Raw genomic sequence first — 16073 nt, 5'->3', positions numbered from 1 at the left:
CATCATATATATTGAGTTTTTGCTGTTCATTCAGACAGGTATAAAAGTTGCCCACTAATTTCATATATGTGTTTATGCATACACATATACATATGTGTACATATAGAGTTAAATTTTTAGTTATATTTCTTTGATTGTGAAATGGTTTCAGATTTATAGAAAAGTTGCAAAAATAGTACAAAGAATTCCCATATACTCTCCCCCAGATTTCCTTAATGTTAAATTTCATCGTATTTACTTTGTCTGCCCCCTCCTTCCTGCTGTCTCCTCTCTCTCAGACATAATGTCCCTCCAGCCATAGATAGTTCAGTGAATAATTCCTTAAAATAGCATTCTTTTACATAACAGTACAATTACCAAAACTAGGAAGTGATCATTGATACAATATTTTAATCTACAGACCTTAATTGATCTATTTTAAGTATAGAATTGTGCATGGAAGAAATGAAATTTATTTCTTTTTCTCCTACTGGATATTGCTTGTCCAGACTTTATTTCTGCTTTATGGTATTCCACTTGCAGAAAATAACAAACACAAAGTAGTATTCAGAATCTCCAGATGCTCAAAATTTAAAGAAAATAGAAATACTTGCTGTCCACGCCTATACTACTCTGATATTAGAACCTATTAAGATTCCAGAAAGTATAATAATTATAGTGACAGTAATGATAATACGTAGGAATGTCTTTTCTCCCTGATGTATAGTTTGGGCTCAGTATGGCTGGACCTTACATGAAGGCCAGCTACTGGCTATCCTGCCCTTCCATGAGTTTGAGCACCAAGGAAAGCGTGAGACCTCGGATCAGTACTTTCTGGTAAATCCCACAGTTGATGGTGGTCAGCACCGTGTCCTGGGGGGAAGTCACAGTGTGTGGGCAGAACTCTTCTTTTCACCTCAGCTCCTCATCCTAAAGGTGGAGCTAGAACATTTCTAGGGGGCAAGACAGACACAATCGAGAAAATTAAAATGGGGGCTCTTTAGCAAGACATTTTGTGGGAATCAAGAAACGAAATTTATACCATTGAATAGAATAGAAAGAATTCAGAATTCAGGAATTTTCTTTCCCCTAACATCTGAAACCCACCTAACATGTCCTAATATTTCACATGGGCTTCTACGCCCAGTCACTGCCCCCCGTGCCCTCCTCTGCGTAGCCCTCTCCTCACTCCTGCTCCAGTGACAGGATGAATGGTGTGGTACTGGATAATATGTAAAAGGCTGATAAATACTTTCCTGTCAAAATTCCCCATGACATGTCTCCTTAGACAGAGTGCTGCCATGAGCCCTTTGTAGGTACATATCTCATCTTTCCCACAGAGTAAACCCCTGCTTCCTCTGACCTGCCTGATTATAGAGAATACTTACTAAGGCCACCACTTGAGTGCATTGGCCTAAACGGTGGACACGTCTGCATTTTATCTTCTGACTCTCCGTCCTGGTTACCTCTGTGGAGCAAGTAAGGCACCCAAATGAGGAAAATGGGGGAATCTTTAAGAATGTCTCGCCTCCTCTTTTTTGTTGAAGTTGCCCCCAATGACCCAAGCTGGCGTACTGTGTGTTTTGGGGAAAAGGTATCATTCACCTTCCCGGAGCATTCAAATACTACTGTCCAGCCTCTTAAACCTAGGCGTGGAGGGGCAGGAGAGACAGAAAGGTGTTGTCTACCTAGTGCCCTGTAGTCAGGAGCTGCAGTTATTCAGGGGAGATGCTGGGGCCCCGCCCTACCCCCCTTGCTGCTGCTCTGGAAACTTAGGAGGCTGGATGGTGGCCGCCCCTTCCGAGGACACTGTGTACGCAGACTCAGTGCTTAGTCTGTGGGGGCTCCTGCCATTACACGTACCTCTGCACTGTCTACTCTTGGGAAGTACTAAGGGGGTGGGGGGGGCATTTCCGAGTTCTGCTTGTGGACAGCCCCCTCCCCCAGCACATTCCTGGGGGTACATGGTGGGTACAATATCGATGTACAGGATGACCCCAAGAAGCAATGCGACGTTATACTTTCCAGTAATAAATGAGTAGAAACACGCAAAGGAGCTCGAAAAAGCCAGGCCTCACCAACTTTCTTCCCTCAGCCACATCACCTCCACGTTTTTTGCCCACCAATCCACTTTGGTGTTCTTCTCTTTCCAGACCCATGAGGGATTATTTTAAGTACTTGTTCCATCAAAAGTTTGAATTAAAGCTTTTGTATGCTGTAGGTCAAAGGTTTAAAACCTGTTTCTTTTTTTGACCAGACACACCTTTGTTCAGGAACTTCACAAAAGGACAAATGGAATCGGTCCCATGACACATTCTTTTTGTTCTTGGTTTTAATGCATATGCAAGCAAGATGGTCTGAATATGAACAAGCATGAAGGAATTTATTCAAGAGGAGAAAGACCTCCTGAACTTTTTTCCACGGTATTTAAGAGTACAAAAGTGTTTCTCTCTCCACTGGTTCTTTCACCTTCCTCCAGCAAAAAGGGTGAAATCGAATATGCCAGCTCCTTCTCTACGCAAACTTTGCATTTGTATCTTAACGTGTTGAACATTTTACACTATCACAGATGAAAGATATTCTGCCTTGATAAATGAAGTCAGTTGGTTTATTATATCTGGACTCAGGCACTTGTGGCCACCAGGCTGGGAGCTCAGCAGTGGCCTGGTGAGGAGAGAAGTAAGCTGGAAACCAGCGGGGCTCAGGTTCAAATGCAGAACATAGGAAGGCCCCACACACGTGGAGGGCTGTGTTAGACACATCAGCCAGAGGGCAGGGCTCACTGAGTCGCTGTGTTTTGTGCTCAGTGAGCAGTGCTCTGACAAGGCCTCTGGATAGGATTGAGGGTGGCACAGTGGCTCCCGTCAGACTGCTGAGGGGCCACAGTCAGCCCACAACAGGAGCAGGGGTGCGCCCAGGACCTGGAGCCTTTCCTCAGCTCCCCTCAGCCTGTGTCAGGGGCAGGTGAAAAACACCTTGTTTAAGAGCATGTCTAAGACTGGGTTCTCACCCAGGAAGAATCAGTGATCTGAATTCATCAAGCAAATTTATTAGTCCCCACTTCCCACATCCTCTAGAGGGGATGGGGTTCCCAGGACAGTGTCGGGTTGCTGCCACTGGCTCAGGAATTGGGAAAGCCAAGTCGGCAAGATGCAGGCTTTAATAACTGGAACCACGCAAGGTGAACACAGGTCCACGGTATCGTCTGAGAAGACCGATAAATTCAAAGGGGTAAAATATGTTTTATTTCACCTTGGCATGTCAGTTCTAACAAAGTCAAGTGCTGTCTAACAAACGGGCAAAATACATTTGATATACAGAGAATGCCAAAATAATGTATACACATTTTAAGAAAGGAAAAACTATTAAAATTTTAATAATATAGACCGATAACAAAAGATGAATACAAGTCTCATTTGACTTCTGCAATGACAAGAGGTGCTCAAAGTGGTTCCCATCAGCGTCCAGACACTTCTGATTATGGAGAACTACTGCTTGAGCAACGTTGACCAACGTGTCCACTTGTATACATTTTTTTGGCACCCCCAGTAGATACTCATATTTTTAATACATTATCTGCGTACAGGAAAAAGTTCTAGAATCAGTTTGACCCAAGTTCAAGTTCAAGTTTCAACCTTTATTTGAGATACTGAGAAAGTTACTTATTTTGGGTGTCTCTCAATTTCCTCATCTTCAAAGTGGAAATAATGTTGGGAAAGTACATACACATTTGCTTCTCTAAATTCCTGGAAGCACCATAGACAAACATAAGTAAATGAGATGCCACTTCTAAACTGTTTAGCACCCAACTCACAGTCTATACATGACAGCTATTGTATAATTATTAATTTTAGATCTTTATTCTCACCACTAGTGTCTAATATCCATCTGTGCCACAAATGTCTATTGATTTTCTGCTGTGGTTCATGCATCGTACTGAGCACCGGAATACAGAAGTGAAGCAGGCAGAGGCAGTGACACATAAGCTCTGAAACGTTTAATCGAACAAATTAATGAAAAGGCAGAGGTTAAAACTACAGTGTCCTCAAAAGATGAAGCAATCCCTGAAATTCAATTGTTTATTTAAGACTGTGTTCTTTATACCGTTTCCTCTGTCTCTGTTACTAACAAAAGCGCTCCTAAAAACTCACTTGAGCCACAGTTCTCCCACCCCATCCCCTCTCTGGGGCTGACCTGGAATAGTACCACGGCGTCATTTTCCCTGGACTTGGCAGGTGCTGTGGTTTGTTGCTTTCTGTCCCATTAACCTCCATTCTACCTGTCAAGAATAGCATTCCCCATTGTTGAAAGCAGCATTTTGCCAACCCATTTAGCTTGGAGTCCTGTTTGATGGAGCATTACAGGGAGCAAAAGAGAAAGTTTCAACAGATTTGCTTCTCTAATTTCCTGAAAGGATCACAGACAAAACTTGCCCTCTGGTAAAAGGTGTTCTGTTTGTATTATAATAACAAGCATTTATTGCCAATCACAGGGGAAGACAGAGGCCATGGAAGAATGGCCCTGTATTTCCTGGTTTCATTTAGCGTCATTGCTACTCACGGAAGACCACACTGTTTAAAACATTTAAAGCCTGCTCTTTGCTAAGAGCCTAATATACTCATGACTTTTTTCTCCTATTAAAATGTAAAATGCAATGGTAAATTCTTATTAGTGGCCACATGGTTTTAACAATGGAATCATGCTCAGAGAGAAAAAAAACTAATACTTTTTCTCTCAAAAAGTTCAAGGTACAATATTCAATCTGCAATATGAAAATCCACAGTCTCTCACAGAACTCTAGATGTTTTTACATTTATAGTTTTATGTAAAAAAAAAAATCCCTCCTGTTTGGCTAACCTCATTCAACTGAATCCTGTACAACATATGTGTAAAATATTGTGGGGGGAAAAATTCACTGAGTAAATTTTGAAGATCTCATTGGCTTTATGAAGTGATTCATGAATTGGGCAACACCCCATCTTGCAACTCGAAAGGGACTCTGGGGGGGGGGGTTGTACAAAATGGAAGGTTTTTCTAGGAAGAAGGATGGGGCAAGGGAGCTATTAACAAAAGAGAACAGAGGATTTTTTTTTTTTTTTAGACCTTTGTCTGAAGGTATTTTAGGGCAAGGGAATGGCAAGTGTTTTTATCATACAGATTGCCTCTTCTTTCTGTGGGGGATGGAGAGGACCCAAGTGACAGACTACCTTACTGGTGCTCGACCAGAAAACTCCAGACCATTCATTGATTAAGACTACATTTCTGGGAGAGGTTGAAACTGCAATTAGATCAGGTATTAAGTCTAAACTTAGTATCATGGGCTTTTAGCACAAGTGACGCCAATTTGGACCTGTGGTTTTCTCTTAAACTATATACAAGGGATGGTTTCAATATTATGCGACTGGTGTGTGTGTGTGATATTCCAGAATCAGTCTTATGAGACATGAGCTTCATGAGACCAAAGACTGTGTCTGTCCGGTTCACTGCTGGGTCCAGCTCCTGTGACACTGCAACACATATTGTAGCTGCTCAGGATTTACTGATACTGTTGAATACCTCCCATTTCTATCCAGCAGTATAGATGAAAGTTGTGAAGAGGAAGTTTTCAGGTCCTTGTTCAGGCCTTAAACTCTGGAGCTGGTCAACCCAACCCCATCTCTTGATGCAAAGTGGCATCCATCTCTTACTTGAACAATACTTTAACAAATTCCAAATCTGCCTACATTTCTCCATTAGATTTCATTTCCCACCCCCCTACTGCAATACACTGTTCTCGGGCCTCCCATGTTCACTCTTGGTGAGCACCTGCCCATCTGCCAGGTGCCAGCATAAATCCTTCACTGACCACACTCTACGGGGTTCTTTCTATTTTGCTGTTTTAGCATCCTGAATTTTTTTCTTCAAAGCACTTACTGCAATTATCATTATGTAAATGTCTAAGTAATTATTATTTAATACTTTCTTGACTAGATGGCAGAGACTGTGTCTATCTTGTTCTCAAAAAGATCCCCAGCACCCAGTGATTCCTAGCTGGGGTAGTCACTTAATAAATACTTGTTGAATTGATGAATGAATTGAGGGAGAGAGGGATGGTGGACGAGTGGGAGGAATGGAATCAAGGAATCCAGCATCAGGGGTTGGATGATTTCATGTTTCTTTAGATTTGCCTAAAATCTGTTGACACATCTTGATCTTACTAGATGGATCTTGACCATTTCTTGCTTCTCAAAAGGTGTGTGTGTGTGTGAGGTGTGTTTTTGTATATTGTCTTGAGGCTAATTTTATGGGCTGACTATATTTCTGTATAATCTAAAATACCAGAATAAACCCATATTAAATTACCTTTGAATTAATAATTATTCATTTTATCAATCACTTAGTAAATGACTTCATATTTGAAAGAGAGGTTTTTGTTTTTGGGTTTTTTTTTTATCACAATGAACATTACTTGCTCATTTTGGACCTTAGCCAGTTGTTGAATTTAAACCACAAAATATAAATCACACTCAAAAACTTTCATATGTATGTAATTAGTGGCAATGTTTTGTGACATCCTCAAACATTTTCATCTATTATGGTACACTTTTTACTTTTTTAAGTACCTTTATTTCAAATTTTCTTCCTTCTCATTTTCATCTGATAGACAGTTGGTCTCAGGAGTTGACTACATGTTTTATGACACAAACAAGAAAGCCTCCAGAAACATAACAATTATTAAAAATGACGTATACACACTTAAGACAAGGAGTCGGATTTGCCCAGGAAGATGGTAGTTCAGGGCGAGTGGGAGACGGCTGGTGCTAAAGGTTCAGTCCTCACACTGGGTCTTCCAAGGGATGGTGGGACTTGGGTAGGTGGGTGGGGGTGGGGTAGGGTGGTAGAGCCTCTGACCTCTGAAGCTACTTCACGGACCTTTATTATGATAGAGAAAAGCAACAAAGACTTTGTTCATTTGCTCTTGTCTTAAATTGGGTTCACCAGAGCAGATCCTGAAATGTGGACTCATGGTCAAAGTAATGAAGGCTCTGTGTCGAGGAGAAGCCAGTAAGGCAGTGGGGAAGCCAGGTAGGAGGGGAGTAAACGCCCAGTGAAGGTGCGTTTTCAGGTGGGGTCCCAGCCCCTGTCTGAACTCACGGGGCCTCTGCAGCATTCCTTGCAATAGAATTTGCTTCTCCTAGAGGCAAGAAAGCGGCTTTCATACCCCAGCTTTCATAGTCCGTCATGGGCTGCAGGTCATGCCAGGGTCCCTGCAGCTCTCTGGGAGTTGGGGTGAAGTGGCTGTACGCTCGCAAGCCCTCTGATGAGGTGTGTTAGGAGCAGCTGAGGAATGAGAGGCCAGAACCTGCACAGGGATCTGCAGGAATCGGGTGGAACGTCTACACCACCTGCAGCTCCCCAACAGTTAAAAGCCCTGAAAGTGTGAATGGCTGTGGTTTTATTGATTTACCTGCAGAAAACAATATTTTGCTCTCTCTCCTTGGTCCTCTGGTTGTCAGCTTAAAGTAGCTTTTTTTTTTTTCCATCTGTATTTAATACACGTGGCTACTGTCACACATACTATTCTCAAATAATTAGCCTCATCGGCCACTTTTTTCTAAGTAAGGGCCCAATAATTAATGAAGACTTACGTACTCCACTTTTCGTGTTAGGTCATGGAACTGTGTGTAGGTCAATATCTTGTTATTAATGAACAATTGATTGTGTCCTGTGTTATGAGCCCTGTGCTAAATGGACTGGCCACAAATTTCGCTGACTTTTTAAAAGGTTCTAAACCACTGGCCATCTCTTAGTTACCCATTAATTCTCCCTCCTAGATTTATTTAATCCAGCTAAAGAATAATTCAAAATGGAGATTATTCCCAAGACTCATAGCCCCATTAGCCTATGGTTATCAGCCAATCTGGTCCATGAAGGGGACTCCGTTACCCTTGAAAAATACTTCCCCTATCTACCAGTATTAGTGGAGGTCCTTGTTCCATTGGAGGTCCTAGGTTAAGAGACCAACCCTGAGGTGGACCCATGAGCATTTAGGATCTGTCATCCTATTAAATTTAACACACTGCATGAGGTGGTATATGCATAGTTGGTTTGGGAACTTCTGTCTAAAAGTTCGGTGCCAAAATAGTGCTGGAGTCACTCGTAAAATCCCAGATGTACTCTGTTTTTCAGGGACTGGCTGCCTGCCTACTTTGCTTCCTTTCTTTCTATTATATTTTCCCTTTTTCTCGCCTTTCTTTCAACATTTATGTATTGAAAGTGCCCACTATGAGCTAGGTGTTTTTGTAAAGAGTATAGTAGGGAATAAAATATACAAAGATCTCCCCTAATTTGAGACTGAAATTAAGCACACACACATGCACATGCACACACACATGCACACACACACACGATATTTACGAACCATGGTAAATGCAGCATAGGCAGTCAAGTGGGGTGAAGGAATAGAGTGATTTCAGCAGGGCAGGTGTGGGTTGTGAGGTATCTTTGCAGAGGTGTCATTTGAGGGAGAGCCAGCTCTCTAATGATCCAGAAGTAGAACTTTCTGGGTAGAAGGAATAATGAGTGAAGCACTCAAGCCAGCAACAAGCCTGTGTGATTCAGAGAAGGCAGCCAGTGTGGCCAGGAGAAAGACCAGAGAGAAGGAGGCCATGAGGTCTGAAGGAAGTCATGAGGGCTGGCAGATCCCAGCCCATTCAAAGCCTTCTGGGCCCCTGGAAGGAGATTGGATTTTTGAGAATTCATTAGAGAGTTTTAAGTAAGAGAGTGATTTAACATGATTTATCGTTAAAAAGACAGCTGTCAGCTTTGTTAGTGGTGATGCTGTAAATAGAAGCGGGGAGGCAGGAAAGCCACGAGGGCAGGTAAGACTGCCTTGGGGAGCTGCAGGCATTTGAGGGGTGACATGCCATAGGATGAAATTTGGAGAAAGGGGCGAAGGACTTGCCACTTACTAATGGTGAGTCCTTGTCAGGTTGTTCATTGAACTTCACTTGGCCTTGGTTTTCTCATTGAACAATAAGGATGCTACTCATGAACCTTCTGAGTTCGTTAGCACATCGTATTCTTCTGAGGATTAGATGCATTGGCATTTACTTCGTGTAAAGCTCTTCTAACAATTTAGAGCAAATGGTAATCAATACATAAATCAATCACTACATTGCTATTGTAAAACTCTCACTATTATTATTGGCTCTGGAAAGGGAGACATCAAGCATGACACCTAGGTTAAGAACTGAACCCCATAGCCGATTGTCTGTGTGCATGGGTAATACTTGAGAATACTTTTGAGATGCGGAGGCCCTTGGTCACATTTCGCCACTCCTGACTTAGGGTGACAAGCCGATGACTCACTTAGCTTTGCCCCACCTAACCTTCTTATCCGTAAATAGGGCACATGCCGCCTACGCTTCCAGTAGCGTCAGTGGAGATAGGAAACCAAATTACATGCTACACCCAGCAGTCCTTGTATTTGTCAATAGAGAAATGATTAATGAACAAGGCAAAAATGCCAGACTTGTAAAGACAGATATGGTTTTCACTCTACGGTTTATATGTACAATGACTATGAAATCCAAGTATCTTGGTGTATGAGTTTGTGTCTAATGTAATGTGTAAACAGGAACAAAAGAAAAGAGAGGAAAACAGTGGTATTTTCTGATCAAATCATAAGACTAAAAGACTGATTAGAATTGGCACAGAAAAGACAATATTCAGTGAGAGATACAGAGCCCTTTCTCACGTACACAGAAAGAATAACTTGGATGCTGGAAAAAGAAAAATGATTAATGAATACAGAAACCCATTTGATTAACCCAGATAGAATAGTCTGAGTCAACGGCTTCTTATTCTCAGAACTTGTAACCCAGGTTGGAGTCCTGGCTCTGAAGGGCAGCTTAGTTGCTTCAGAGTTTTGGCGTTTATGGATACAGCTGCAATTACAACCCACTTGCAAGGTTTTGTGTGGACACAAGTTTCCAGCTCCTTTGTGTAGATACCACAGAGCACAATTGCTGGATTGTATGGTAAGAGTAGGTTTAGTAAGAAACCACCACTGTTTTCCAGAGGGCCTATGATGTGCGTGCTCACCATCAATATGAGAGTTCCTGTTCCACATCCTCACTAGCACCTGGTGGTGTCAGTGTTCCAGTTCTGGGCCGTCCTGATAGGTGTGTAGTGGATCTCAGTGCATTTCCCTGATGATATATGATGGGGAGCATCGTTTCATATGCTTATTTGCCATCTGTGTGTCTTTTTTTGGTGAGGGGTTTACTAAGACATTTAACCCATTATTTTAATGAGGTTGTTTGTTTGTTGAGTTTTAAGTGTTCTGTGTCCATTTTGAATAACAGTCCTTTGTCTGATGTGTCGTTTGCAAAGATTTTCTCCCAGTCTGTGGCTTGTCTTTTCATTCTCTTGACACTGTCTTTCAGTTTATTAATTTTAATGAAGTCCACCTTATCAATTAGTTTCTTCATGGGTTATGCCTTTGGGGTTGTTTCTAGAGTCATCAGCATACACCAGGGCTTCCAGGTTTTCACTTAAGTTATCTGCTAGCAGTTCTATAGTTTCATGTGTTACATTTAGGTCCATGATTCATTTTGAGTTAATTTTTGTGAAAAGTGTAAGGCCTGTGTCTAGTTTCTATTTTTGTTTTGTTTTGGTTTTGGTTTTGGTTTTTGGACATGGATGTCGAGTTGTTCCAGCACTATTTGTTAAAGAGACTATGTTTGCTCCATTATATTTCCTTTGCTCTTTTGTCAAAGGTCAGGTGACTGTATTTACAGGGCTATTTCTGGGTTCTCTATTCTGTTCCATTGATCTATTTGTCTATTCTTTCACCAATGAGTAGAGATTTATGGTAAGCCTTAAAGTCAGGTAGTGTCCATTCTCTAACTATTTTTGTTCATTATTGTGTTGGCTTTTTGGGGTGTTTTTTCTTGCTATACAAACTTTGGAAACAGTTTATCAATATCCACATAATAACTTGCTGGGATTTTGATTGTGATTGCATTGAATTTATAGGTCAAATTGGGAGGAACTGACATCTTGACAATATTGAGTTTTCCTATCCATGAACATGGGCTATATCTCCATTTATTTAGCTCTTTGATTTTATTCATCAGAGTTTTATAGTTTTCCTCATATAGATCCTGCATATATTTTTTTAGATTTATACCTAATTATTTCATTTTTAGGTGCTAATGTAAATTATTTGTGTTATTTTTTTATTTCTAATCCACTTGTTCATTGCTGGTATATAGGAAGTAATTGACTTTTGTGTGTTATCCTTGTATCTTGCAAACTTGCTATAATTGCTTATTAGTGTCAGGAGTATTTTGTGGACTCATATTTTCTACACAGACAATCGTGTCATCTACGAACAGTTTTATTTCTTCTTTCCCAATCTGTATACCTCTAATTTCCTTCCTTATTGCATTAACTAGGACTTCCAGTTGATGTTGAAAAGGAGTGGTGAGAGGGGATATCCTTGCTTTGCACCTGATGTTACTGGGAAAGTTTTGAGTTTCTCATCATGAAGTATGATATTAGCTGTAGTAGTTTTATAGGTATTCTTTATCAAGTTGAGAAAATTCCCCTCTATTTCTAGTTGACTAAAATTTTTATCGTGAGTGGCTATTGGACTTGTCAAATACTTTTCTGTGTCTATTAATGTGATCATGTGGTTTTTCTCTTTTAGTCTGTTGATGTTGAACAAGCTTTTTGTTCCTGGGATGATTATTACTCAGTCATGTGTTTAATTCTTTTCATATATTGTTGGATTAAATTTGCTAATATTTTGTTGAGCACTTTTGCATCTATGTTCATGAGAAATATTTACCTGTAGTTTTCTGTTCTTGTAATGTCTTTGTCTGGTTTCAGTGTTTGGTAGTGCCGGCCTCATAGAATGAAATGCCATTGATTTCTACTCTAATTCTTATTATTTATTTTTCTGCTTCTTTTGAGTTTAATTTGCCTTTCTTTTTTGTAGGTTTCTAAAATGGAGACTTAGATTATCAATATTAGATCTGTCTTATTTTCTAATATATGCATTCAATGCTATAAATTTTCCCCTGAGCACTGTTTTTGCTGCATCCCACAAAATTTGATAAGTTATGTTACTTTCATTTAGTTCAAAGTATTCTAAAATTTCTCTTGAGATTTATTCCTCGGCACATGTGTTATTTAAAAGGGTATTGTTTAATCTCCACAAATTTGGGGATTTTCCAGTCATCTTTCTGTTATTGATTTCCAGTGTAATCCCATTGTGGTCTAAGAGCAGACATTATATGATTTCTATTTTTTTTTAATGTGTTAAGATATGTTTTGTAGCCCAGAATCTTGGTGAATGTTTTATCTACTTTGAGAAGAATGTATTCTGCTATTGTTGGATAAGGTCTATAGATTGAAATTATATTCAATTGATTAATGGTATTGAGTTCAACTATGTCCTTACATTTTTTTCTACCTGCTAGATCTGTCCATTTCTGATAGAGGGGTATTGAAGTCTCCAACTATGATAACAAATTCATCTACTTCTCCTTGAAGTCTGTCAGTTTTTGTCTTACATACTTTGATGCTCTAGTATTAGGCACACATACACCCCTTATGGATTAGTATGTCTTCGTAGAGAATTGACTTCTTTATCATTATTAATGCCCTTCGTTATCTCTGATAACTTCTGGCTTTGAAGTCTTTTTCTGAAATTAATATAGTTACTCCTGCTTCTTTTACTAATTATATTTTTAGTACTCTAGGTGTGTTATTATTACTACTGATATTAATCCAACTCTGAGCTTTGAGGACCCACTCAGACCCTTATCATTATATTGTCATTTATATGATGCTTTAACTTAAAGGTAAGTGTTGACCCCAGGAGAATCTGGGAGTGTTTCTTCGGTTCAATCTGTGTGAGTCATTTAGCAGTTACATGTAAATAGCAGTATATGTGCCTTCCCATTATCCTTCAAATGGGTCTCCTCCTTAGAGTGGCCCTTTTCAGAAGGACTGGATCTATTTTGAATTTTTCCTTAGGCACTTCATTATGCATATGAGTTTAAGTGATTTAAATTAGAATTAATACCTTCATCTCTTCAATTCAATTACTGCCATTGTACCTTTTCTTCACAGGCCTGTGGGCATTAGAGGCAGGAGGCATAGGCCTTGAGGTCCTTCTGAAATGCACACCCCCTTTCTGGCTTTCCCCAGGCTCCACAGAGCTTTGAGCATGGGTTTTGATTCCGTTTGATTGAGTATACCACATTTACAATGGGCTTTCAGTCTCAGCTCTGAGCACCAGGAACGCACACACTGGGAGAAATAGCACCTCCTGCCAAATCATCCTCATCTGTGCCTGCTTTCTCTCCCTGTCTTGTGTCCCTAGGTAAGTGTGAAATCGGCTGGGCCTACTACTGCACAGGGGCAGGGGCCGGCGGCGCCATCCTGCTGTGCACATGGCTGGCTTGTTTCTCTGGCAAGAAACAGAAGCAGTACCCATACTGAGCTGGAGCCCCCAGGCATCACCAGAGGAGACGCGGAGCGAAGGGGGCTTGGAGGCTGACACATCCAGCACCTTTCGGAAGGAGGAATCGTGGTTCTAATCCATGCAGTGCTAATGAAATGAAACCCGATGGAATCATGAACATTCTGTAAGGTGGAAGGCTTGTAAAGGAAACAGAGAGTGTGGAATGATCGAGAAAAATGGACCAAAGGCTAAAAATATTGCAGGGGTACTAGGTGTTTCTATTCCACAGAGTATTGTTAATGTAGAACGCATACACACCCCAAACAAATCCACGTATGCAAACAAGCGTTCTGATTTTTTTTTTTTTTAAGATAAAGACTCAGAGATTCAATCAAAAGGGCTAGTAGAAACAGTATCACGTTGGGAAGCAGGGTAAACCACAGACGTTCCCTGTAGGTCATGGCACTTCTGAAAGCACACAAGAACGTAGAGACATACCCATCCACACACCTGTCCACGCACAAACACGTCCATTGTCTCAGAGACTGTACAAGAGGGTTAGCGGTGCATTACTCCTCTGTTTTCTTTTTAATATACACTTAAAAATACAGTATTATCACTTTATAAAGCATACATTAAACCTAATAAATGGACCAATAAGCCACTCTATCAGTATTTTGTATATCCTGCATAAACTCTGTATGCCCTCCATATGGTTTCAGTGTTTATGCAGACATTTAGAAGTAAGCCTTTGTATTTCAATATTATTCAAAAATATGCTATATTTCTCTGAGGAGCTTCTGCTATGATATTCTTATGAAGTAAAGGAAGGGGCATATTTCTGTCCATTTTCCAGTCATTAGATCTTTGTTTTCTTTAGTCCGTTAATGAACTGTGCTGTACCACCTTTCTTTCAATATTCATTTTGTAAAACACACACAAAAAAGTGCTATTTTGTTTGTATTTGAAAAGCTCTGTGAATAAATTCTCTCTTTGATCAATAACTAAATGAGTCATAGTGTTAATTAAATTACTTGGTTTGCTTCCTTAATTTCATAGGTTAACAGCCCTGTAAATTTTTCTGTCTACTTTTAAGGCCTCCCATTAATTCACCTGATAATCGTCCAACCAGGTTTTGTTTTAGGTACGCAGGATATTAAAGGTAAGATATAGTTCCTGTTTTCAACTTGAATTCTTTGCAACCAGCATTCTAACTTCCTATTCATTGCCCTTCAGTCATTCCCAGATTCTTATGAGAGGTTTTCATGTCTGTTTTGGACTGAGCCTGAGAATGTTCAGACATGGTTTAGGGCACTGAGGGCCAGGTCGTGGTTCAGGAGGCATTGGGGCCAGCAGAGTCCTGGATAATGACAGTCATCACAAGCTCCAGTGACTTGGTACTGCCCCGCCTTCTATGTGAGCTGTATTTCATCAGCACTTTTGTGCCTGGGCAAGTTCACACCTCCCTCTTTCAGGGGTCTTGGCCGTTTGAGAAAGATTGTCTCGTACTCCTGATCCCAGCACAGCGCCTTGACTAAAGAGAAAGGTTTAGACCCTGTCATGATCCCCTAACAGACCCAGCTCTTTCAGGAGCACACAGTGCACCCTGGATAATGGACAGATTCGTTTATTAGGCAATGCTGAGTTATTGCATTAAATCCTTAGAGCTGCAGTTGCAATTAGTTTCTAAATCGTATCTTTTCATATTTGGAAATTGAACATTCTGGCTGTGTACACATGTAACTCTGTTTCCTGTTCTCTCTCTATATTTAACTTCAATATCTGAATATCGTGCTTGCTTCTCTGGCACTTAATCATCCAGGGTGAGGATTCTGCTGCGCTGAAAGAACAATACAAGATCTGGCCAATAAAATTCTTACCTTCTGAGGCTTTGTTGCTGTGGAAAAAGTCACTCTCCTCTCAAATGCTCCGTTCCTAAGGTGCGGAATGTCCTTTGCTTGTGTCTTGTCCGCTGATCAGGGGCTTGCTTCTCCACTCGGTAGTTTCCTGTGGCAAGGAGACTGCACTTTGCTTCCTCAATTAGCCCGTCATTTTCATGGATTGCTGGTGCCTTCCAATTTTTTTTCGCATGGCACTTCCCTGTAAGAATAGGATTATGACTTCTTAGCTCCCGTTTTCAAGTTGGCGCTCTCTCTGGAATTTATTAAGGTCTTATTTCTTGGACAGATTTAATGATGGCCATTATCATTTTTATGTAGTCTTTATGATTTTAGACATTAGTGGACCTCGCTAGATTACAAAGTTCATCACTGACATGATGATATCCAATGTAAACTCTTACATCTCAAGTTCTGACTAATCACATGTATTTTTGGTTCATGATGTCCCAGCATTTCATGAGAAACATCTAATTTATTAAGAATTATATGGGGCCGGCCGAGTGGCGTGATGGTTAAGAACTGGCTTGAGATGCCAGAGGGCCCCGGTTCGGATCCCACATATGAGGGCCGGTGACACTGCCCTCCACAGCTAAGATGCTGAACAACAGCTCAACCTGGAGCTGGGCTGCCGTGGGTCTCTGGCAACGGCGTAGGCTGCAGTCCCCTGCTGCAGTGGGTTGCCATGGGCTACTGCCGGCAGCCAGTGTGAGCGGCCAGCAGCCGCCGTGAAT

The 16073-nt window shown here is 40.9% G+C and overlaps 1 protein-coding gene across 2 annotated transcripts in view; it reads left to right on the top strand.

The window, feature by feature from the left end:
- The window catches only part of LHFPL6 (LHFPL tetraspan subfamily member 6), a 230318-nt gene extending 215873 nt beyond the window's left edge, over positions 1-14445 (top strand). For both annotated transcript variants that reach the window (XM_019650349.1, XM_019650350.1), the window contains exon 4: positions 13361-14445. In XM_019650349.1, coding sequence (XP_019505894.1) covers positions 13361-13479 — 119 coding nt within the window. In that variant the 3' untranslated portion in view covers positions 13480-14445. The remainder of the gene's footprint in view (positions 1-13360) is intronic.
- Positions 14446-16073: the final 1628 nt, after the last annotated feature.

Source organism: Hipposideros armiger, unplaced genomic scaffold (genome assembly GCF_001890085.2).
Source record: "Hipposideros armiger isolate ML-2016 unplaced genomic scaffold, ASM189008v1 scaffold_139, whole genome shotgun sequence".
In the NCBI taxonomy this organism is placed as follows: domain Eukaryota; kingdom Metazoa; phylum Chordata; class Mammalia; order Chiroptera; family Hipposideridae; genus Hipposideros; species Hipposideros armiger.
Note: the sequence above shows the minus strand (reverse complement) of the source record. Positions and strands in the feature narration are given on the sequence as shown.